Genomic DNA, 25,660 nt, shown 5'->3' with positions numbered 1-25,660 from the left:
AACTCAACATTTGTTTTATAATCAAATCTTACATGCCAGATTAATAATGTTAATTCCGAGACTTCACAGTTTTTATGCCATTAATTTACTAGTCTGGCCACTGTGAGAAACTTTTCTACTATATGGCCCCCGAGCTCATATGAATTTGACACCACAGCTCTATTCCTAGCATTAGGTCTAAGAGATGGCCGTAAAAAAAAACGTTTATGGTACATCAATGGAATTTATAGGAACTCACTTGATATCAGTTGCAAAATGCTTTCGGTTGGTTATTGTTGACTCACGTGTAAATGTTTGCTCAGTATTAGTAATTATCATGTAAATCAATTTTAAATATTCACAGAGGTGTGCGCGAGTGTTTCTGCTCACGTGCGTGTAAAGGTGGGGGAGTATTTCGAATGATCCGCCCCCATCGGTGTGACGTCACTGAGAAGGAGGGATGGCACTTAAATGTGTCCAAAGAAGACACTAACCGCCGCGAGAACACGCGGCCGAAAGTTTTTGTGTCTCATTTCCGACCACGATGGCACCTGAACGCCATCTGTAAGGGACTTTTTCTACCCGACCGAGCACCACCGACCCCTGCGGCTTGGACGAGTTTCCTAGTCGGCCTGGAGCGTCTGCCGCTTGGTTACACGTCGGCTTGTTGTTCGTTGAAGTAACAAGTTGCGACCATGAGTTCGGGGAAGTAAGCTAACTGAAAGTTATTATTTTGTTTACTGTCCTCGAAGTTTTTTTTTTTTTTTTTTTTTTTTAAGTGTTCGTCATAATGAGATGGGTTTAAAGGTGACGCTAATCGGTTTTGCGATGAGCTGTCAGCGTGCATTTAGGCGCTGGGGAAACGGGAGCGCGCTCGGGGCTCGCACGATGTCCTGGGCGCGCCCCCCTGCAGGGGGACGGCGAACCGGCAGGGTGGGTGGGGGGGGGGGGGGGTCGTCGTAAGTGGAGGTTTTGTCGGTTTCGACCAAGTTTTTTTTCGCTTCTTCTTTTTTTTACCATTGCAAACAAAATTGGCATGAAACAGTCAAACAACAACACAAAGTTAACCATTTTCAAGGGAACAGAAAGTGCTGCAAAAATATAGAGAACAAACTGCAAATAATTATCTATCCATCCATCCATATCTGCACCGCTTATCCTCAGTAGGGTCGCAGGGGTGCTGGAGCCCATCCTAGCTATCTCCGGGCAGTGGGCAAATCTGAACTGGTTGCCACTCAGTCGCAGGGCACACAGAGACAGACAATTCACTCGCTCATTAACACCTAGGGACAATTTGGACAGGCCAATTAACCTGGAATGTGGGAGGAAACCTGAATCCCCGGAGGAAACCCACGCAAGCACAAGGAGAATATGCTAACTCCACACAGGAAGGTTCTATCTCATGACCTCAGAACTGTTCTGCACACGCGCTAACCACTGCGCCGCTGTGCTTCCCTATATATATATATGTACGGTATATACATGATTGTCAGGTTTAATTTCACAGAATGGGGATATTCCTAAAGTTGGGGTGGGTCTTTTTAGGTGGCCTTAAAAAGTTGAAAATTAAATATTTTTGTATTGAGTAACTGAGTTCAAAGAGCCCTTATGCTTTATTATCCACCACGCTTATCTGCTTTTATTTTACTTCAAGCAAAGCTGTTCGGAGCAGAACACACTAGGTACGAGGAACGGGGTATTAGGGGAGTTCTGAGGAGTGACGTCATGCTTGTCCCTGCGCAGGGTTGGGTAGGGTTACTTTAACTTGATTACTTTCAATTACTTTTGGATTATTCCAATACCAAATATGCTAATAAAAGACAAAAGAAAAAAATTACTAAATTTTGTTCAGGCTTGGGGAGTTACGGAATACATGGAACGGCAAAAACGATGTTGGCAAGCTGTTTGGATTTATTTTCATTTTGTTTCTGTCGCATTTTATGTTATTTTTGCCGGAGATCAAAGAGATCAAAGCCAGGAGAGAAAGCTTACCACGTGTTGTGAGTCATAATTTTATTCATATTTAGTTTATTTTGTCTTTTATTAGCATATTTGGTATTGGAGTAATCCAAAAGTAATCAAGTTAAAGTAACCCTACCCAACCCTGTCCCTGCGTGGGTTTGTATTTGTTAGTGTCATGAAAATGGTGAAAGCATGGAGAGGCCTGCTGAAAACACAATCTAAACCCCAACCTAATCCCCAAAAAGGAAGAAAAACAAAGAATTAAAAAGAGCACGTACTTGCACACACATCGTGAACAAGTAAACAGAAGCTAAAATGATGTAAGCCAGGAGATGGCAGTAAAAGAGTTCCAAATTCCTTACAGCTCCTTTTAAAGTGGAGTGCATTGTTTGAGTTGTCCTTAAGAAGTTGAAAGCAGAATATATTCTCTACTAAGTATGTGTTCACACCGCCCAACTTAGTTCAACGAGCCCATAGGCTTTATTTTCCACCGTGCCTCTATCTGCTTTTATATTACTTTTAGCTAAGCTCTTGGGGGTGGAACACATTAGATAGGAGGAATTTGGGGTGGAGGGTGTGCGGGAGCGTTACTTCCTGCTCGTCCTTACGGTTTTTCTTGGTTTTCTTTTTTTGGTGTAGCATTAAAATGGTGAAAGGAAGAAGAGCCCTCCTTCAAGTATAGTCCAAACGCCAACACAAACCCTAAGAAATATAAATTAAACAACAATGTATTCTAGTGCGTCTAAGAAATGCATGTACTTGAACCCACATAATGAACGAGCTGGGAGGGGCTGCAACAATGACACTTGCCAGGAGATGGCGCCCACAAGTAAAAAAGTTCCAAATTCCGTACAGCACCTTTAAAATAAAATGTTGCCTGATTTAACAGTATTACCTTTTATGATCATTTGTGGTCATAGTGGTTCAGGTTAATCATTTTAGTTATGATTTATGCTGTAATTTAAATAGCTCTGATAATATTAACCTTTTATCAAGTTTTACTATATCTTGTTTCCCTGTCAGATAACAACTTAAAATTTAAAGGCACAGAGTGTATTATTTGACCAATTCACGTTGTAGTGCAACTGAAAAACACAAGGAAGGCCACAAACTACACAGACTCAAATTGACTGAAACGCACCATTTTACTTCTCATTTTTTTGCCCAGCCAGAGGTCAAGGTTTTTGGATACCCCTAGCAGAAAGGTGGCGAACAATTGTGCAGCTCTCTTTAGGTTCGACTCAAGTTATGTAAGATAAAAGTTTATATCTAGACTAGAAAATGCACATTTATACGATTGTACGTGTATATTCGGCTATTGTATAAATCAATATTGTTGTTTTCTATTTTTTTTTTTCACCATTAGGTGGAGATAAATAACACACACTGTCCCTTTAAAACCAGCAATGTCCTAACTTTTTCTGTTTTTGTTTTTGCGATTTAGAAACTAGATATTAAAATCAGCTAAATTATTTACAAGCTTACTACTTAGCTTTATTATTATTATTTTATGCAACATGGTCTTAATCGGCGTCAATGGACAAAATGAGTTATTAGATAGCCTCAGCTAATAATCAGTTTCTTAATAACGAAAAAGGATAATCTGCTGCTGTCTATGGTTATGGATGACTATTCCAGTTACTTGGAAGAAGAAAAATACTAAAAAAAATCGTATGCTTTTGCAATTTCCTGCAGCACACCAATCAAGGGCTCACAGCACATTATTATTACGAACGCTTATGTCACTTACCACAGTTTGTCCTTAATAGTTTTTTATTTCCTGCTCAAAGTCCATTTTATGTTCTTTGTCCTCATTAGTAAAATCAACCAGAGTCATGGTTGACACAGTAAACTAGTAAAATGATTATCTAACTTGTATGTTTTTCTAACTACTATTAGACCTTTTATGTGCTCCCCTGTGGCAAAACTGTATTATTTTCTCTATCTCAACCCTTTCTAATTGTTTGCAATAAGGACACTTGATACCACAATTTTTTCAGACCGTTCCTGAAAAACTGAATCAGTCATCAAAATTCACTGACCAATACCTTTTTTATACATACAATTCCTTGCCTCTGCGAAAAAAAAAAACTTAAAATGGCCACCATCTGAGGTGGATGCAACATGTGGATTTTGGTTTGTAATTCTTAATTTACAAACACAATAATAAAAATTCAAAAATATTTGTCAAAGTGATGGTGTGTATTGTTTATCTCCTCCTAGTGGGGAAAAAATTGTAATTCGTTAGGCTGAGGTTTTCTCCCTTAGGGCCCGGTCACACAGCCGTTTGCGTCTGTATCGCGGCTGAATCACGGCCAGAAATTTCTGCCCGTGAAGCAGACGCTGTTGCCCGCGGTGGAAAATGCGCAAAATTGGCCAACCCGCTGTTCATTCGTGGTATGCCCGCGAAACAGATGCCGGCGGCTGTTCCGCTTCCTCATCGCGTCAATTCCACGTCCTTTCCGCGTGTGGACCACGGGTATAAAAGCTGCCGAGCCGGGCTGTAGAAATCATAACCGCTCAAGACACAGTCCCGTGAAGATCAAGATTTCAAGATCGAAGAAGCCAATATGTTATTATTGTAATAGTTTTTCATTTTTATTTTATTATCTTGTTATGAAATGAAAAGAAATGTCAAGAAATAAAAATTGATTAAGACGAGGTCACTACGGTGACGGGGATCCATGTTCACCCCTTGACGTCTCGAGCACAACTGACGTGTGCTCGGCAAATCGCGCTGAATATATGCGGAGAAAGGCGTTTGACCATCACACGCGTTACACACGCTAATTCACGTGATTCAGCCGCGATACAGACGCAGAACAACTGTGCTCCACCCGCGATTACCCGCTAAAATTCCGCGTCCTATCCGCGTGTAACCGCGCCCTGGCCGCGGCCGTAGCACGTCGTTCCGCGTCTGTACCGTGTCTTTACCTCGTGTGTACCACGTGTGCCGCGCGCGGTTACCCGTGGTCTAAAGTTTTGAGCAGCGCAAAACTTTTTTGCGCGGCCTACCGCGTGTGAATTTCTTGCCGCGTGTAAAGCACGGCTGTATCTCGTCTGTATCGCGATCTCAACGCGGGGAACAGCGTCTGCTTTACGGGCAGAAATTTCGCGATACAGACTCAAACGGCTGTGTGACCGGGCCCTTACATGAAACAGATTGTCGTGGTTTCCATGGTTACCAGTCAAAGAAGCCTCCCGATCTGACTCAGATACAGCATCTTCATCATCAGGTTGCCGTTGTTTTTCGTTGTAAAGCGTCATCCTGCTCTTCAGAGAGGAGCCTGAGCTCAGCATTGATGGGTAGAGTCATCTGACAATACTAATACTAGATCCTAGGTCATTGGGGATAAACTTTTGACGACTTTGTAAACACATACTAGCTATCAACGTAACAAAACGTTATTAATGAGAATAAACTTTTTACCAGTAGACGACTACTACTCGTCACATTGCAATATTCTGCGTGTGAGTATGTTAGCACTTACTAGTAGTGCAGTTAATGCGGAAAAAAAATCTAGTACTTTAGAATAGGGTCAAAATCTTATGGACGGCTCTCATTTCGATACATCGGTAACCTAATTATCTTTCAGATGGCATCAATCAAAAGGAGAAGTCAGATGATATTATCTGGTGGGCAATGTTTTTTTTCTTTAGCGCCATCCCTAAACGCCCGATTTGATGATGATTTTGACTCTAACAGCATTAAGATAAGATCAAGGGAAGAGTTTTGGAGTCTCGGTGCAGCTTATCAGTTACACTCCCATGCACAAAAACTGTGCCAGATTCTGCGATGTGATGCCAGATTTTCCGATGTGAGTGAGAGTTCGTAGCGCACATGATGCAGGTATGTGATAGTGAGAGCGGTTTAATGAGATGTGTGTATGTGCATGAGAAAGCAGTGCTCCTTCCTAGATGAGAAGTTTTTGTATTCTAGAGAATTCTGTTTTAGAAGCGTAGCATCAAGTCAAAGAATTGCAGTTTTTCCCCATACTATAGGAAGATTCTGGTGCTCCACCAGCGGTTTAATTAGTCCCAACAGAGTCTCATAACCATGTATAATTAATATTCTTAGATATACCATATTTAATGGTGTATAATGCGCACATGTGTATAATGTGCACCCTAAATAATCTATTGGAATTTGGAATAAAATCTTGTCTTTTTCTCAGCTCAAATTTTGCTGTTGGATGCAATGACATATGAAAAGGCAGGCGGTTTCAACTCCTTGTCATGCTTTTTTTAGTCATGGTACCATAGACAGATGTTAGTTTTGTTGTGTTTGGAATAGAATAGAATAGAATAGAAGGGGACACATTGACTATGGCTCTAGCTTCTTGATTTTGCTTTAAAAATGCGTCAGATCGATGCATTTGAAATGTACAACATTTTCTCCCTCGGGGCTATGTCCCCAGACTCCCCTAGACCGTCCATCCTCGAGGGTCTCACAAAATTCTATGGGAAACTGAATTGTGTTATGTGTGTTTAAAGGCAGAAAATAATTTATCTTCTTGTATGAAAAGCCTGTGTGAGAGTAGGGTCTTTTAACAAGAGAAGGAGTATATTGGCAATCTAGGAGTGTGAGAAGAGTATCTTAGATTGTAAGTGTTATAAGAGAGGAGTAAGTCAGGTAGTTGTGTGTGTGTTTGCATACAGTACCTGCGTGCTTTTCCACATGAGTGTGTTTTTCCGCATAGAAGCGTTTTTTTCCACGTGTTTGGCGTTTCCGTCCTTCAGTGGTAATTCTGGCCGAACTACCTCCAGAACTTTAAAGTCTTTTTAGGGCTGCAACCTGAGCCTCCTGCTGATCCCAAGGAACCAGTACTTTCTCTTACGGCCAATAGAGGGTGTGGGTTGGTGTGACATCATCTATTTCAAGTTGGTTTCTTTTAGTTGTTTATACAGTGGTAACTAGCAGCTTTACATATGACAAGAAAGCTTTTCCAATACACCGAGGATTGAAACAATAATTCAGGACAAAAATGACAGTCGAAATGAAACTCAACGATATCAAGTAACTGGAGGGAGACACATTTTAAGTGGGATATTTGTTGATATCAGACACAGGCTTTATTTAATATATTTTATGACATCATCAAACATCACACAGTGAAATAAAATGCATCAAAGAGGTAGACGGATAGATAGATGGATACTTTATTCATCCCCGAAGGGAAATTCACACTTCCAACGGTAAATAAAAAAATAACAAAATAAAATAAAACAATAATAAGTAAAAGGAATATAGTACATAAATACCCAACACCCAATGTAACGTGTTGATATAGAGTATTTAAATAGTGCTACATACAATACACACTGTAATAAAAATAGGGTAATATGCAATATGGGGCTGTGGTTTAGTGTGGGCTTTTACTCCCCCGGGTGGAGTTAAAGAGCTTCAAGGCATGAGGAAGAAATGATCTCCTCAGTCTGACCGTGGAACAAGACTGTGACAGCAGTCTGTCACTGAAGCTGCTCTTCCGTTTGGAGATGATGCTGTGTAGTGGATGTGATGAATTGTCCATGTCCAAGTTGCTTTTGTATGGAGATTATTTGGGTGGGTTGTTTAATTTTATTCTTAAAATATATGGTGTGTCTCTCACTGAAAAAAAACCTCACTATTTTGCTTTTTATCGCTTCTATAGTCAAATAGGTTCCCGACAACTGCTTTAATGGTTAGTATTAGTGAACAATGAGACAGGTACGACTCGTTTATTAAACAGCTTTGGTAACAAAGTCCAGTAAAGAGTAAGAGGGAAATGGACTGTATTGTAAGGAACAGTCAATAAAAAGCAGGTAGTACCGTCAAATTAAAAAGCCATTGAGACAAACTAACATTGGTCGTAAAAGGCTGGACCGTAAGACTGCACAGAAACCCTAATAACGGAAAAACAGATTTTAACAAAATGTTGAGGTGATGTCATTATTAAGTACCTCAACGTCCATGGTCACAGTCAATTTTTGTGTTTAAGTGCTTTTAAAAAACATTATGTTTATTAATTTAATTATTCATTATTTTTAAAAGTTTTCCGAGCCAATTCTGATTTCAGAGTATGTATTCTATCTCAAACGTCCAAATGTTGATGAAAATCTACATACAAGACATACATCCTACAAGACAAAGAGTTTGGATACTTTTAATTATTTCAGCTGTCAGTGCTAGTGACTATGTGAAGCGCTAGCATTAGCAGCTAACGCTTTACATTCTTTATTGCTTGGTTGTCTTGGAGTGTTATTTTTAATCTTGTTTTAAACAATGTTCTCTACGTTTTGTATTTATGAAAATAAAGAGTATCCCAACATAACATGTATCACTAGCATAGCTGCCAGCTAAAGTGATGCTATCGCTTTTAGCAACTTCTACGAAAAATACATCTATGAAAAGGAGTTTCCCAATTATTTTCTAAACTATTCAAGAAAAACATGTTTAATTACTTTTTTTTTTTCACCTTTAGACAACCAAGGCAAACTGATTAAGAACTTGAATTGTTTCTTTTTGGCACATAAGAACGTGTTGTTCTTATTTATTTTGCAGAGTGGAAGACGAGGCGGTCCTGGACCGAGGAGCGTCTTGCGTCAAGCACGTTTGCGACGAAGAGGAAGTGGAAGGTGAACATTCACTTATCCCCCCCACTCCCAATAGGACGTTTCTTGTCATGCATATGCTTGGCTAGTGTGGTTGCTTTGGTAAAAAAGAAACGGGAAGTCCCGCTATCGAATAATAACTAAAATAATTATTGTCCAATTGTAGATAGTTAGTAGTTAAATAGTCTTCTCTTGACTTGCCAAATCAGGCTAAGACAAGGATGTCAAAGTCAAATGAATAGAAGGGCCAAATAAAAAATTACTTTACAAGCGGGGGGCCAGACTGATCGAGTGTTGAAAAATGTTAAAATGACTCATGTAGTTAAACATGCTGAAAAGTAAGCAAATAGATGACAATATGGTCAGATGAATAAAACAATATTTTCTTATGGCTCTGTCAGTCATCTTTAATTTTCAATAGGCACAAGAGACGGTTTCCTTGACATAATGGACATTTAATGAAAAAAGCCAGGATTATTGAGGCATCAATAGTAACCTGTAAGGGTGGCACGGCAGATGAGTGTTTAGTGCGTGCGCGGCACAGTTAGGTCATGAGATCAAATTCAGCTACCAGCCATCCTGTGCGGAGTTTGCATGTTTTCCCTGTGCTTGTTTGGGATTCCTCCCACATTCCAAAATCATGCATGTCAGGTAATTTGGCCTGTCCAAATTTTCCCTAAGTGTGAGTGAGCGAGTGAGTTGTCTGTCTCTGTGCGCTGCGTCTGTCTGGCAACCAGTTGAGGGTGTCCCCTGCCCACTGCCCAAAGACAGCTAGGATGGGTTCCAGCACCCATGCGACTCTACTGAGGATATGTGGTGCAGATGATGGATGGATAGTAGCTTGCATTTTATATTTTAGCAAAAAAAGGCTAAAATCACTCCAAAGAAAAAATATTATATTTTTGCACTATAAGGCGCACTGGATTATAAGACACAACCCCCAGAATTTGCTTCTGTGGTATTTTTTCATATATACGCCACATGGAATTAAAAGTATAAGAAGAGCTCGGGTTGCAGAGAAAATGCATTTAAATCAAAATCATTTATTTCATAACATAAACTAAAAACATTACAATTGGTTTTACTCTAAAATTAATTAATTGAACGACCTCCCTAATAACCAGACTTTTCTTAAATTTCTGTTTATTCAGACAATTCAGGTATAGAGTTGGGGTGAAGCTTAAAACAAAGTACTCAAAAAAAAAAACTCCCGTTAGCCTGCTAACGATACATATACATTTGTTACCATAGACAAAAAAAATCTCCAAGTAATCACAAAATGTTGTATATTTTCAGGTATGTACGGGGCGTCAAACTATAAGGCGCACTTTATAATTTCTGGTCAATTTGGGGTTTTAAGGTGCGCTTTGTAGTCCGTAAAATACGATAATGGCAATTTTACATCATACACCTAACGACAAATAAATAAAGTGCAAGGAGACCGTGAAAATAAATGCAAGACAATTCCTAGTCCAGCAAACAATAATGAAGCTTGATTCCTGATCATCCCAGGGGCCAAAGAAAACATTTTGGGGGCCTGATGTGGCCCACGTGCCTTGACTTTGACAGATGTGGGTTAGAACCATGGAATACAGTTTTAAGTATGGAAGTGATGAATGTCTGGTATGCTTGCTCAACCCTTTCCAGATGTTCAGAGCTAATGTATAAAACAAAGCTGGAAGAAATGTTAGGTTCCATCAGGAGAGCGTCAAAAAAGTCTCCTTGTGATTAAGGGCTGTGCAAACAAACATGACTCGACTAGAAGAAAATCCATTTTTGCCTAAAGCAGCTATTTTGATCTACTTATAACATGTAGTTTTCTACTTAAGTCAGTCAAGCTAGATCCTGTCCTGAAACGAAAAAAAAATGTTCACAGATCCTAGGTTGTAGGGGCATAACTTCTTGTGCTGTGTCATGGGCAAGAACTGCCTGTCAGTGCCCATCCCTCTTGGATATGCTCCCCCACATAAAACTGATAGTACTGGTTTGCATCGTAACAAGGAGCAAGAGAAGCCTCCTAAACTGACTTAGATACAGCACCTTCATCATCTGGTCACCGTTGTCTTCGGTGTAAAGCATTATCCTGCTCTTCAGAACTGAGCCGTGTATCTGACAATACTGATACTAGATCCTAAATCGTACACCTCGTATAAAATGTTTTTCTTTACCGCGTTTTGTCTTTCGGCAGGTCACCACACGGTGTACATCGGCGTGCACGTCCCCAAGAGTTACCACCGCCGCAGGCGTCACCGCCGCAAGTCCAGCCACAAAGAGAGACGAGAGCGTCCTGAGCACGGCGCTGAAGGTTACAAGTCTGATGGCGAAAATGCTGATTACGCGAGCGCCAGTCTCCTCAAGCCGCTCAGTAAGTCACCTTTTCAATACAAACCAGCAGACTACCGTATTTTCCAGACTATAAGGTGCACTCAGATATTCGAACATGTGCCCTATGTATGGAAATACCTGGAAATACATACTGGTGTATTATCATATTTGTCCAATTCTGGATCATCCTAATTGCCTAACAATGGTGGTAACGGGGATCGAACAGGTTCAATTCCCATTGCATCCAATTTTAGTGTTTGGCGATATAGTTTGACAGATGAATCGATGCCCAGTTATTGTACTTGTTTATCATTAGTGCAACCCTAGCTCTTACCGTATTTTCAATTATTTGCGCCTCATATCTGAAAGAAATATCACAAAAGACTACTTTTTGGGGGTTCGCCTTATAATTTGGTGCGCCTTATAGTGCGGAACTTCTGGAATGAAACTGTGAATAATTCACACATGCAACAAGTTCCATATGTTTTCAGTCTTTTGGTTGCTTAGTATGATATCATTGGTATAAATATTTTGTTTATTTTTGGAGAACGACTTTGTGATGTTCTGAAGTTAAAAGCTGGAGTGACTACTCCAGTGCCACAGTTAGCAAACAGCTGTGATACCATCTCCTTGGCAGGAAGTTTGTCTACTTTAAGGCCACTAAACGTGCAGGAAGTACTTGATTTAAAAAAAACTTTAACGCACCCATTGCGGGAAATCTTTGTAGTAAATGTGGACCAACCCTTTTGCCCTAGAGGACAACTCATGGTACTTATGAGTACCAGTACTATTTGAGCGCTCGTCGGAACTTGTCATTGCTACATGTCAGTACGCACAAAAAGATCGATGCAAATGGAAATATTGGTATGGTAGGTGAAGGGCGTTGAAAAGCATTCTTAAAAATGCTCATTTGTTAAGTAATTAGATAATTGATTTACTATTTGTAACAGAGCGCAGTTTGAACAACACATTAATAATGAATGCACAGTAAGCCTGCATTAATTACAAAAAGGTTTAAAATAAGAGAAACAATAAAAATGACCTTAAACACATATTCCTGTAATTTTTTTTTTTAATTGGCTCAATGTAGGAAAAAGGTGGTTTGCAGTCAGTGAAAGGGGCAATTTAAGGTAATTAAGGGTCCCAATTTGGGCTCTTAATTATCGAAGAAATATCCTCATATGTAGACATAAATGTAAAAATAGATAAATACCTACAAAGAAATGCTATAGAAATACATAATCACATAAAATAAATCACATAGTACCTACAGTGCAGTGAAAAAGTGTTTTCCTCCTTTCCTGATTTCTGTGTTTTTTGAATATTTATTACTCACAAAGGTTTCAGATCATCAAAACAATTTTAATATCACACAGAAATACAAAATACAGATTTGAAATGTCGATATCATTTATTAATGAACAAAAAAAAACATCAAACCCATCTGTCTCTTTGTGAAAAAGTAATTGTCCCTGAACCTAATTGCTAGTTGGGCCAATTTTCATGGCGATAACCGAAATCGAACGTTTACGATAATTGGTAGTGAGTCTTTCAGGAATTTTGGCCCACTCTTGTTTGCAAAATTGTTTCAAATCTGCCATTTTGGAGCGTTTTCTACCATGAAGTGCACGTCTCAGGTCAAGGTTTTTTTCTTGAGCCATTCAGAGGTGGACTTGCTGATATTTTTTTGGATCGTTGTTCTGCTGCATAATCCAAAAGCGCTTGAGTTTGAGGGCAAGTTGTGCTGGTCTCTAGGTAGCAAAGCAGCTTCAGACCATCATATTGCCACCACCATGCTCTACTGTTTGCATGATGTTCTTTTTCAATTCAGTTCAATTTTTGACTCATCAGTCCGACAGAATGTTTCTCCAAAAGTCTTGAGGATAATCAAGATATTCTTAGGCAAATGTGAGACAACTCTGAGTTCTTTTGTGACAGGGGTGGTTTTTGCCTGGTAACTCTCCCATGGATGTCATTTTTGGCCAGTGTCTGTCTTGTAGTGGACTAAAGGGAAGATCTTAGGCCAGGGCGAGCCAGGCTTCTCTCTCGCTGACTTTTTAAAAATGATTCACTCGTCACGTGTTCTGTGTTTCTTTTTTTTTGTGGAGGATTTGCGGAGCGTGACATGCATGCTAGTCAGCAAGTCCACGAGTCCACTAGTCTGCGCTCGCCGGCACTGTCAGACACAGTCGCAGGGGGCGTAATCATCCAAAATCATGAAATGATCTGCATTTATATAGCGCTTTACAATGTGCTCCACATTTCCCAATAGCGGCCTTGCAGCCATGTAAGGCGCTAACCTGCTTATTGGGGGTATTAGGGGTTCAGTGTCTTACCCAAGGACACTTCGACATGTAACGCGGATGAGCCAGGATTCGAACTGGGATCCCTTGATCCCAAAACGAGCGCTCTACCTCCTGAGCTACTGCCGCCCCTAAAATCACGAATAAAAACAATCAAAATTCGTGTTTGTTTCTGGCTTGTTCCCTCAAATCAAGTTAATTTGTAGAGTCACTGGCTCGACCAGACTTAAATACCCGCTGGCCGGCCTGGATTTTATTTTTTTAGGGGGGATTTTCCTTCTATAGTGGAATCATGAACACTGACCTTAACTGAGGCCAACGAGGCATGCAGTTCCTTGGATATTTTTCGAGGTTATTTTGCAACCTCCTGGATGAACCGTCATTGCACTTTTGGAGTAAACTCGTTTAGGCGAACACTCCTTCGAATATATGCCACTGGTCCCAGTTTTTGCCATTTGTGGATAACGACTCTGACAGTGGTTCATTGGAGAACTACAGCCTTGGAAAGGTTTTGTGACCTTTTCCGTACTGATAGATTTCTATTCTTTTTTTCTATTTTATCCTGGAATTTAGGGGAATCAGGGCATGTCAATTGTGTTTTTGAGATTTTTTTAGCCCACTTTGTCCGGCCGATTCAATTCAAGTGAGTTATAGATTCAAAACACGTAGTGGAAAAACATTCTGGGGGTTGCCTCAGGAATATAACTCAGCTTTCCCAAAACTTTGACGAGTCACATTTCTAATTTAACAAGGGGGGAAATTGACTTTTTCACATAGGGCCAGATAGTTGTTTTTTTTTGGTGCCTTAAAAATTGGAATCAACATTTGAAAACTGCATTTTGGATTTCCTTGGGTTGTATCTATATGATATCAACATTGGTTTGATGATCTGAAACCTTTGTGAGTTATAATTATGCAAAAAAAACACAGAAATCATAATTTTTCACAGGACTGTCAATATATGAAAACAATTATACTCACGTCATATACTTGTGCATTTTGTACTACTACTTTATTATATAGGTTTTCATTTTGTCATTTTTTGATGTTCATTTTGTCATCTACTTTTTGGTGTGTTTTGTCCAGTATTTTGCCGTGTTTGCGTCATGTGTTTTTTGTGTCACATGTATTTTGCCTCAAGAAAAAATGTAATCAGAGTAGGGGGACGGTCAAACTAGCTGAGCTTTTAACCTTTTGGTTGATCATTGCGTAGCCAATTTGTCCAACCAATAGGTGAGCGCAGGCAACTCGGCCACCTCCTCATTTGAACAACATTTTGGTGTGACAAATACATGACAAAATACAGGACAAGATACACAACAAAATACATGACAAGAAATGGATACAAAAATCAATAAAAGTCAAAATAAATGACAAAATATATAAATAAATTGCATTCATGTCATAAATTTGGGTAGTAAGATGGTCTGGTTATTAATACTGTATAGTCATGTTGTTCTGCCACTTCTAAGTGTGTGATAGAATCTTTTGCAGTGTAACCGATTCAAAAACCTAGTCGCACCAGTACTAGAAATTAGCACTATTTACTCCTATGGGTGTCAAAGATCTTATTTAAGTGAGAAGGGAACAAAAAAAGCTAATAATCAACTTTCCCAGGCTCCCCAGCAACAGTTTGCCTTCGAGATGACTTACGCAAACATGCTTGTTGATTTTCACTTATCGAGTTCATGCACCTTAGGGGGTGTAACACGCGTTTGTTTCCCGTTGTCATGTTCTTTCTTTTTAAATGTGATGTGAACCGTTTATATAAAATTGTACTCGAACAGATAAGTGATGGTTTTATGCTAAACAATAAGACTCTTTGTGGCTTTATGTTGCTCTATCTTAATCTACAACCTCTACATTTGGAGCGTAGTCTCTGGGTCGGGACATTCAAAGGATCTCTTGTTCTCTGATCATAGGAAATGTACCTGTAGCTTAGAGCAGTGTTTTCCAACCAGTGTGCTGGGGCACACTAGTGTGCTCAGGAAATAGCCCAATTTTATCTTTGAATAAAAAGCATGCTATTGTTCAATCTCTTTACTTTTTCTTGTGATCAGCCGGGTAACTGTAACATTAATACATATCAGTAGTTGGTAGTAGATTGCAATGTTTATATATATATATATATATATATATATATATATATATATATATATATGCCCTGTGACTGGCTGGCAACCAGTTTAGGGTGTCCCACCTGCCCAAAGATAGCTGGAATGGCTCCAGCACTCCCACGACCCCAGCTATCTTTGGGGAGTGGGCAGGGGACACCCTGAACTGGTTGCCAGCCAGTCGCAGGGCACACAGAGACAGACAACTCACTTGCTCATTCACACTCAGAGATTAATTTGGACCGTCCAATTAACCTGACATGCATGTTTTTGGAATATGGGAGGAAACCAAAGTGCTCGGAGGAAACCCACGCAAGGTCGGGGAGAACATGCAAACTCCACACAAGAAGGTTCGATCTCATGACCTCAGAACTGTGCCGCGTATGCGGTATATACTGTACACACAGTGATCTCTCTTTTTTTTTTTTTTTTTTACAATTATTGTACACCAAAACCAAAGAACACACCCCTTTTACAGGTTCAAGTTTTTTTTATTTATTTTTTTATTTTTTAATTTTTTATTTTTTTACAAATAACTACTGTACCGTCAAATAATAATAATTGGGGAGACTGTTTAGCCAATCATAATGCATACCCCATTGCACGATGCAATTCTGTGAAGAAGCGAAACCGTGAATAATAAATTGTGTCATAGCAATGGATTACTGTACTAATTATCTGCTAGTGATAGTATGGGGAAATGTATTTAATAATGTATTTGTTCGCTGAATGAAACAAAGTAAGAATCTTGAACATACTTTTGCTGATTTTAAATATTTTCTCATTTTACAACAAAGATTGTAAACAATTTTCTCCTTCCTCCGGCAGATTCGTTTTGCTCAGTTTGCGTATTAATTTCTTTTTCATTTTGTTGAAAAAAAAAAGATAAAACTGTAGTAAAAATTGAAAAAAGGTTAAAAATAATATGAAAAAATGCAGCAAAATGATTTACCAAAGTGAATAACCTGTAAAGTTTTGCCTTTTCATACAAGCTTAATTCGTTCCAGGGTCGAGCTCGTAGTTCGAATTGTTTTTCTAACAAGCCATTTTTCCCGATATTAAATAAATAAAAAACAAATTGGTCCAATTACCAACACCCTAAAAGCATCCAGGTTAAGCCTAAATATCTATGAATAACATTTTCCTTATTACAAAAAGAACATATCTAAAAAGTAATTAATAATAAAAATCACAGTAATAAGATGATATTAACAAAATAAAATGGTTTACATTAAGGGAGTTGCCATCACAAGGGATGTGTGCATGGCGCGGGAAGAGTGACAGAGATGAGACTGTGTACACTTCAAATTAAGAAAATTAATGTACACATTCTTTTTTTTTACAGCCAGTTTTTTTGGAGGGCCGGTTTCAGTTTTTATTCATCACTTTCTTTTGCCCTTTTAGCTGTACCCGCAAAGCTTTCACTTTCTAAAGGTTTGTTGAAGAAAAACGTATCCAAGGAGATTTTTCTCCGACTCCCTTTCAAAATGTTACCAAAAAGCATAAGGCTAGTGTCATCAACGACTACTGAGTGGTCTCGAGCGGTCTCTAATGGTATCCTCTAGGAATGCTTTAAACGTGGGTATTTGGTTGTATTTGGAGCAAGATTTCTGTTCCTTAAAAAACCTCGTAAATCGAAATTCTCATGCTTAGAGGTGCTCGTTTAAAGAGGATTGACTGCATTGCCCCCTGAACCACGATGACCACAAATGATAAGAACTATTTCATACTGTCAATATAGTTAACATGAATCATAACATGAAACTAGTGCCGGCAAATTGTTTTTAAACATTCTTGACGGACATTGTGCATCTAGATATTCTAATGAAGTGCCTCGGCTCAAAAGAGTTTGACAAACACGTGTTTAGAACAGGCTCGAATTGTTCCCCTTGGGTCCGATGGAATCAATGAGGGATGCTTGTACTTTTACAGATTTTTACTGTACCTTTTTATTTCTAACATGATCACTGCGTTCTAAATTAAGACAAAGTGTCGTTAGTTGGGATTAGAAGCTCAACTTGGAGCCTCCGGCGATGCCGCTGTTGTGTAACTTTGCAAGTAAACTGTCTCCTTGGCTAATCCACATGGTGGTGTGTCATTGAACCAGTTTGCGGTTTAGCTGTAGTCAATGAATGCAAGAACCACAGCCGGCAACACGTGACCGAGACTTGTTAGTCAACCGTCAGACTGACAATACACTGCTGACATGTCCTCGTTAGACCACACGCCGCTTCCTAGAATGAGGTCATCAATTCCTCAGAACAAGGGTTTAGCAAACAATACTAGTACCCGTTGCATACCAAATGCTATTCATTAAGCTAAAGCTTTGATATCTGAAATCCACCACCTACACCAGGGGTACCCAAACCTTTTCTTATGAGGGCAACATAACTTTTCCCTTCTCTGATGAGGGGCTGGGGTCAGTTTGTAATGGAAAAAGTGTGTTGATTGAAGGAGTGCCTATATGTAAAAATGTATTGTTTTCCAGAAAGCCACCATAAAATAACCCTTTTTGATTTTTCACAGAACAAAAGTTGGAAAAATAATATTAACAATATTTGTGAAATAAAAAATAAGCAAATACAACTCTGCTGGTTCTTCGCAGAAATAAGTTTATGGAACAGGTCCAAGATCAGCTTAGATGACGGAGCACTTGACCACCAGTGGTATAGATTACTTTACATGTACGATTACAATAAGTTCTATTCTATTCTTCTATTCCTAGCACTTTGAGTGACAAAATTATTGTCATTGCAACAAGTGAAATGCTCGTCTCTAGTGTGATAATGAGATAAAAGCCAATGCCTTTTCATTGGTCATCTATATCACTGCTAGTCCATTGGTAAGGGTTGGGCACGCTTACCGCCGCAAAACTTGTTCGAATCACGTTACAACCAAAACACCCACCCAAACCTTGATATCTTTTTTAGCTCCAAAGAAATGAACGTCAAAATGCTCTCTGATATTGATCGGGGGCCAGACCAAATGTGGAGGCTGGCCGTATCTGCCCCGCTGGCTAGAGTTTTGGCACCACTGCCCTATACCTTTTAAATATTTCACAGAAGGTCATATTTTGGTTTCCTCTCCAGTGTTGGCCATAATACTGTAAAATAGTATCAGTTACTAGTTACCTTATTCAAAAAGTAACTCTGTTATCACCCCAGATTATTGACACCAGAAATCTCACGTTACTACGAAAGTAACTATCTTGTTACAAATTATTGTATATACTCGCACAGACGCTGACCCCTAAACTGCTTTGAAATAGCCACCAAATAAGATTAGCAGAAGAAAACATGTACACCAAACTGTGAAAGCAGAATACCCTTCATATGTATTGGCTTGTGCAATCTTGAGAGCTTGCAAATGAACAATTGGCATAGACACTCCATATCTATTTTATCTCTGGGCTTCCAAGCACTCAAAAATCTCTTTTTCCGTTTCTGGTCACTCTCCAAGACAATTTCTTTTTTTTTTCTCCAGGCATTATGTCGTGCAAAATTAATTTTACAAATAAAAAGACCACAATGCAGCACACGTTTATTGTAAATTCTGGACTCCCATTGTCAACGTTTGGTTTGTTGTTACTGTATGAGCCACGTCCCTTTCCCCACATGCTGCTTCTATTCGCTACCTGTGACACACAAGAGAATATGTGTATATAAGCTGACCCCCTTATTTGAGTATTTTATTTCATAGTTGTAAATTAATCTATGATGTGAGTAAATACAGCATAAAACATCTCTATTATAAGAAATTCAGTGTTCTCATTCTCAATAGTCCAATGTACTAGCAAGATTATTATTAATTACAATTTGAATTACAATAAGTTCTATTCTATTCTTCTATTCCTAGCACTTTGAGTGACAAAATTATTGCCATTGCAACAAGTGAAATGCTCATCTCTAGTGTGATACTGAGATAAAAGCCAATGCCTTTTCATTGGTCATCTATATCACTGCTAGTCCATTGGTAAGGGTTGGGCACGCTTACCGCCGCTATAAATAGGGCTCACATTATTTGACAATGAGCCCTTATTCACCTTTGCTTTTGGAGCATTGTTAAATACTATATCCGTATTTGTGATATAGTTATATGATAGTCACTATTTTGAATGTTGACATGATCCGAAAAGATGTGACGTAAACAACTCTGGGAAGAGCTGAAAACTGCTTTAGGTTTGCGGGGCACGCTGCTGTTGGTGTTCTGTTGCCAAAGAAACGTACCACTTTTGACCGTCAGTCATGGTACCAGCGGAATAAATAATGCGTTAGATTACCCCGTTACTAAAAGAAAATAACGCTGTTATGTAACGGCTTTATTTACAACTGCGTTGTTCCCAACACCGTAACACTGTTCTTCTCCATGTGAATTGTCTCTGTATATTTCAAAGTGGAATATTGTGAAATCAATTACTACTTGTATCTCTGTATCACGTTGAGGAAACAAACACCAACATTTTTGCTAGGTGAGAACAATCAAATATGGTCATCACTTACCACCAACGAAAACAACAAGGAAGTAAAGTGGTGAATTTGTCGGGATTTGTGAGTTTCCTGACGACTACTCTCAAAGTAAGCATGCCATCCCCCATTTTTTTATTGTATTTCTTTTTTTCTTTTTAAAATTCACAAGTCTTTCGATGTACTGGGATAACTCAGGATGTCGGTTTTCATATTTTATGGCATACAGTGAAAATGTGAGTTAGCGTAGCATAAAAATCATGATAACCCCAGAATCTTACCACCAAAACCTTCAAAATATTATTACTTATAATATTGTTATTGGTGAAGTACTGCTAAGTGTGTTTATGCTATCACTCAACCCCAGCAGTGTTGCATTATTGATTTATTAATTTCATATACATACTGTATATCCATTGACAAAGATGAAAATCAAATTTAGGAGAAATAATAAATCATCATCAGTTGATATTTAATCAAAACAGTAAAAAGTAAAAATCTTTTTGGGATCCTACACCCATAGTTCAATTACCTTAATATAAAAAATAGATACAATTGAATGAAAAAAATAAACCAAATACATCTATGGTTTTCTTTATTTGTTAGACAAAAAAATAAATAATAATTATAGTAGACACTTTTGCCTGTCACCAGAACCTCCATCAGAGAAAACTTTCTTTACAAGGGTCATTATTATTTTTTCTGTCTGGAAAAAAAAAAAACCTAACCCGTAATCTAAATAATGTGAACAATTGTATTAAATTAGAAATGAGTTTATTACTTGAATTGTTTTAAAGCCTTTTTTGACTAAAAAGAGTGATCCACACCTTTTCAGTTTTCATGCATTATTTTTCTATACACACATCTGCTATATGTTATTGTCTTGGATTTTTGAAAAGTGACTCATTCCTCAATTTATAACCGCAACCACATTCCAATTCTTCCTTTCTCAACGAGTGATCCTGTCACCAAGCTTTGATATAGTTCTTTCTTTATTTTAGCCTTGACACTTCTACTTAACTCCTAGATCAAGCAGCTTAACCCTTATATAAACACCTGATAATAAATAGGTATTATTACATTACCTCTTAAACTTTTACAAAGTTCTTTTGGCTCTTATTTTCCCTTGTAACTTGATACTTTTCCTATCTGGTTGTATCACCAAAGGGCCTAATATGAAGGTCTCATGATGTTCCAAAGACATGAATTATGACTGTGCAACAGTGTAACCCTTTGGCAGTTGCGTGCTGAATTCCTGAAACTACCAACCCAATGAAACATCTCATGACGCAGATAGTCAGGGCCAGCAAGGTCTTCTCTGCTGACCTAACATTAACCAGGCATCATTATCACAATTGGACCATGTCAATTTCATTTTAAATGTGTTTTTTCAAAGTTTATTCAGAGCCGTGAAAAAGTATTTGCTTCTTCCTTATCTCTGTATTTTTTGCATATTTATCACTTACAAAGGTTTTAGATCGTCAAACCAATGTTCATATCACACAGAGACAACCCAAGGAAATGTTGTTTCGATTTATTAAGGCACGATAAGAAAAAGATCTGGCACTATACGAAAAAGTAATTGTTCCCTGATCCTAATAGCTAGTTGGGCCACCTTTGGCAGCGATGAAAGAAATCAAACGTTTACGATAATTGTTAAATGTGTCTTTCACTAGTCTGTGGAGGAACTTTGGCCCACTCTTCTTTGCAAAATTGTTTCGAATCTGCCATATTAGAGGGTTTTCTAGCATGGACAGTATCGCAATTGAATTTAAATCTGGACTTTGTCTTGGCCACTCCAAATTCTTCATTTTCTTTTCTTTTGAGTCATTCAGAGGTTGACTTGCTGGTGTGTTTTGGATCCTTGTACGACTGCATGATCCAAGAGCCCGTTAAATTTGAAGAAGTGACATGTGTCTTGTTATTCGACAGTTACTTAAGTTAAGCAAAGGCAGCGCTATGCAAATCAACCAAACTACATCATAGCTTTTTTTAAGTTAAACATTTTAAAAATGTGTCATGTTGAAATGTTCAACCTACTGTGGCCGGAGGAGATGACAACAAAGATTTGGCCACAGACTTAAATCCATTTACAAGATGGAACTTTTAAAGGAAGCAAGATCTCGTGAGAAGATAAAACTTTGAGGAAAATTAATTTAGTATTTTGTTACTTTTAAATGTTTGCATTTTTCTGTATAGTGATACATTTTAATTTCTGTTTTGATTTCTAAATGCTCTGGAAAATGGCTTGTGTTGTACGCAATTAAGGCAATATGACTCCTAGTCGTGTGCATGTGTGCTTCCATGTACGATTTCTTGAACCGCAATGCCATAAATAATGGTATTTGGATGAATGTTTGTCAAAGCCAGACTAAGTAGGGCAACTCTTAAGGCCTAGGAGTGATATTCACGGCCCGCCACAGGCCTTCCGGTTTCAATTCTTTTGTTCCCTGTTTTTAGTTTCCCCGGCAGAGAGGATCCGCTTCATCCTAGGTGAGGAAGACGAAGGACCTCCTCCCCCGCAACTCTTCACCGAACTCGATGAGCTTCTGGCAGTTGAGGGGCAAGAGATGGAGTGGAAGGAGACTGCCAGGTAAAGGATGTCCTTGCAGCCCTGCCCACTGGTGCGTGGGGCGTTCATTTTGTGTTGGGCACCGCGAGCCAAAAGCATGGTGGTTACAAAACACTTAATAAATTATAAGCGGGCGGGTGCGCTGCCGGTCTGCTCTTATCAGATGAATACCGGTAGTACCTGACCCGTGGGAGCTTGACTGGGGAGAAACTCTCAGAGGGGCCAAATGCACTCACACCCTGTACTAATGACAAAAAGGGTAGATATATGAATACACTAATCCCTCGTTTTTCGCGCAACTTGCGTTCTAAAAAGGTGCCACAATCGTCAAAAGCTGAGATCTATAAACCCTCATTATTTATTAAATACACTATCATACATTGAAACCAAATTGCATTATTATTTTATAAATTAAATGTAATATGCTTTATGAAATATATTTTACCAATAACTTATTGTCAATTTATAATTTAAAAAGTGATCGTGCTGCTTTATTGTGTTACTGTATTGATTAAAGACATGATCCACTTTGCTTTGGATAATATTTTGTCACCATCATGTGGACGAAAAAATGTGGCGTAAAATCAACATTCCACACTACAAATACAAGTACTGTACTGTCAAATTGTAATTTTAAAAATAATCTCACAAGTAGTTCCGCAGGTTCGAGAGCGTTCTCCATCTGGGCCCCGGTGCTGTGGAATGCTCTTCCCCCTGAGATTCGATCTGCAACCTCAGTGGAAATGTTTAAATCTAAGCTTAAAACACACTTCTACTCTATAGCATATGAATAACCTATATTTTATGTTGACAATATATGTATTATTTGCCCTCATGTAGGTTTTAGATGAGGGGATGGTCTCATAATAGTCTGTAGTTTGCAATAGTCTTTGATCTGTGCAGCCCTTTGATACTCCTTGTGATAAAGGGTTATACAAATAAACATGACTTGACTTGACTTAAAATGACATTTCAACTCTGAAATCAAAGACACAATCAATATAACCTAAGAGGCTATACAAATAAAACATGCCTTGACTTGACTTGACTAGTTTAGACTATTGATTTGTTATATGAAATATCATTGGTTGACTGACTTGGGTACTTGTGTGGATAAAGCAGCTTTTTATGGGAACCTGATTCAGGCCAAAATTTCATTTCGGCTCAAAATATTGAACTATTGACTTATATTGGTTATTATATTTCTGCCAGTTTTGTTTGGCAGGCTTTATAAAAAAATAATCAAAGATTGATTTTTAATGTTTGAAAACTATCCACTCCAGATGATATTTTGTTGCCATCATGTGAGGGTTACGGAAATTTTCTTTTACATTCCTTTAGTATGTCGAGAAGTCTAACATTTTTGGCGATAGGAAGCATGTTCCACTGCTTTTTGAGCCCGGCCGCAGTTCAAAGCGGTCCAGGGGATTTTGTTGTCACGATGGCTTTCAAAGAAACTCGAAATTGAAAAAGATTTGCGCGTGCGTAATGTAGGTTCATCAAGCTGTTTTAGGTATGAGTACAACACTGCAGCATTATTAACGCACAGGTTGAAAAGGGGCAGGGCGACTATTTCGCCAATAGGACTCCAGAAGACAATGCTCGATGAAAATCTGAAGTACCAAAACCACAAAATGTTAACTGCGATACAGCTAGGGATAACAGTATATTGAAGCTCCACTATATTCTTACTCAAAAAGTACGGTCTGAATTAGTTTTGAGTACACATGGTATTGACAATTAAATAAAATGCTTACGATATTTCTCGGCAAGTCTCTTCGAAAGGCGGCGTGTGGTTCTGAGTGAAACCTGACGTTCCGTAGGAAACCTGATGCGCCTCAGGTCTTGGGAGAATGGTCCTTTTGTGGTGCTGACATCTGAGACAGGATTAATATAAAGAATCCTTGTCATCTGTGTTACCTGCTTGCCCGCCACGAGGCATCAAGAATTATCTCAATTTTTGGTCTGCATCACAATGATTGGAAATATCCATCTAGTCTTATAAAAAAAATTCAATTTGATCAATTCTGATCAAAAACCTTATAAAGTCAGGGGAAAATATATGAGTAGACAGGAATTTTCCTACCTGAATATTTTGCACTGGATATAGTTAAATTAATAAAATGTTATAGAAAAATGGGTGTGTTAGGTGGGTTTAAAATCATTAACGTCCAGACTCACTGATTAATTGGAAGTTTTACATTTTTGGCCCTATTGCCGTGTCCTAATCCGTTGAATAATGCTACTCAGCAAATTGGATGTAGAGCATGCCGCTAATGCTAATGTGTCCACAAGCATTAACATCCAGCAACACTCCGTAAGTGTCAGGACCGTAAATGGTTGCCGCACAATTGCTGCTAATTATAATGTGGCTAGCATTGGTGACGCTCATTAGCAACTGCCAATGCTAGTATTAGTGCTAAAGTACCATCATATATTTCTTCTGTAAATGTATTGTTTAAAGAGTAAACCGTCAATTTAATTCCAGTGTTTGGAACTTGATTAAAAAAACATTCTGTTGCTCCCTGTTTGTTAAGATGGATCAAGTTTGAGGAAAAAGTCGAAAAAGGCGGCGAGCGCTGGAGCAAACCCCACGTGGCCACGCTGTCACTGCACAGCTTGATGGAGCTCAAGACGTACATCGAGAAGGGCACCATCTTGCTTGATCTGGAGGCCTCCACACTGCCACAAGTCGTCGGTACGGCATGTCGAGCATAACCCGCTAAAATAAAACCGACTTTGACTTTGATCTCTTTTTTCTCTGCCCTCAACAGAGATGCTGACTGAAAGCCAGATCCAGAGTGGCCAGTTGAGGAAAGATCTGAAGGAGAGGGTCATGTACACGTTGCTACGCAAGCATCGCCACCAGACCAAGAAGTCTAACCTGCGCTCGCTCGCCGATATCGGCAAAAGTGTCTCCAGTGCAAGCAGGCTTTTTTCAAGCCAGGAGAATGGTATTGCTCCAGTCAACTACTGGGTATCAACCCCCCAAAAAACCTAGTCGTCTTAATGATTATCATCTACACCAAGAACCAACAAACTACTTCCAAGTTGATCTCTGCCTTACTTTTAGTAGCTTTTTGTGATAACATTATTTAAAGGGACTTTGTGTATCATGTAGCGCATCCTAGTGGTAAAAACATATTCATTAAAAAACAATATTGATCTGAAAAAAAGATGAAATGCATGAACTATCATATGGACAAGCATTTTTTTTTTAAAAAGTCATAGCTCAAGAAATTTGAATTTATTTTATATAACATAAGCCTCACCTAGTGAAGACATGATTCACTCGATCACAAGAAGCATTACCGTGCTGGCAACAGCATTTTAGGTAATTACATTTTCAAT

The 25,660-nt window shown here is 38.7% G+C and overlaps 1 protein-coding gene across 4 annotated transcripts in view; it reads left to right on the top strand.

The window, feature by feature from the left end:
• Positions 1-440: 440 nt before the first annotated feature.
• LOC148350777 (electrogenic sodium bicarbonate cotransporter 1-like) overlaps positions 441-25,660 on the top strand; it is a 63,388-nt gene continuing 38,168 nt past the window's right edge. For 2 of the 4 annotated variants that reach the window (XM_088319895.1, XM_088319894.1), the window contains exons 1-6: positions 442-688; positions 8,483-8,556; positions 10,721-10,897; positions 22,198-22,330; positions 24,847-25,007; positions 25,084-25,263. In XM_088319895.1, coding sequence (XP_088176021.1) covers positions 675-688; positions 8,483-8,556; positions 10,721-10,897; positions 22,198-22,330; positions 24,847-25,007; positions 25,084-25,263 — 739 coding nt within the window. In that variant the 5' untranslated portion in view covers positions 442-674. Of the gene's footprint in view, positions 689-8,482; positions 8,557-10,720; positions 10,898-22,197; positions 22,331-24,846; positions 25,008-25,083; positions 25,264-25,660 lie in introns of all 4 variants that reach the window. The other 2 variants (XM_088319893.1, XM_088319896.1) reach the window with 2 other exon arrangements.

The sequence above is a fragment of the Urocampus carinirostris genome, chromosome 16 (genome assembly GCF_059441175.1).
Source record: "Urocampus carinirostris isolate Australia breed hairy pipefish chromosome 16, RoL_Ucar_1.0, whole genome shotgun sequence".
In the NCBI taxonomy this organism is placed as follows: domain Eukaryota; kingdom Metazoa; phylum Chordata; class Actinopteri; order Syngnathiformes; family Syngnathidae; genus Urocampus; species Urocampus carinirostris.
Note: the sequence above shows the minus strand (reverse complement) of the source record. Positions and strands in the feature narration are given on the sequence as shown.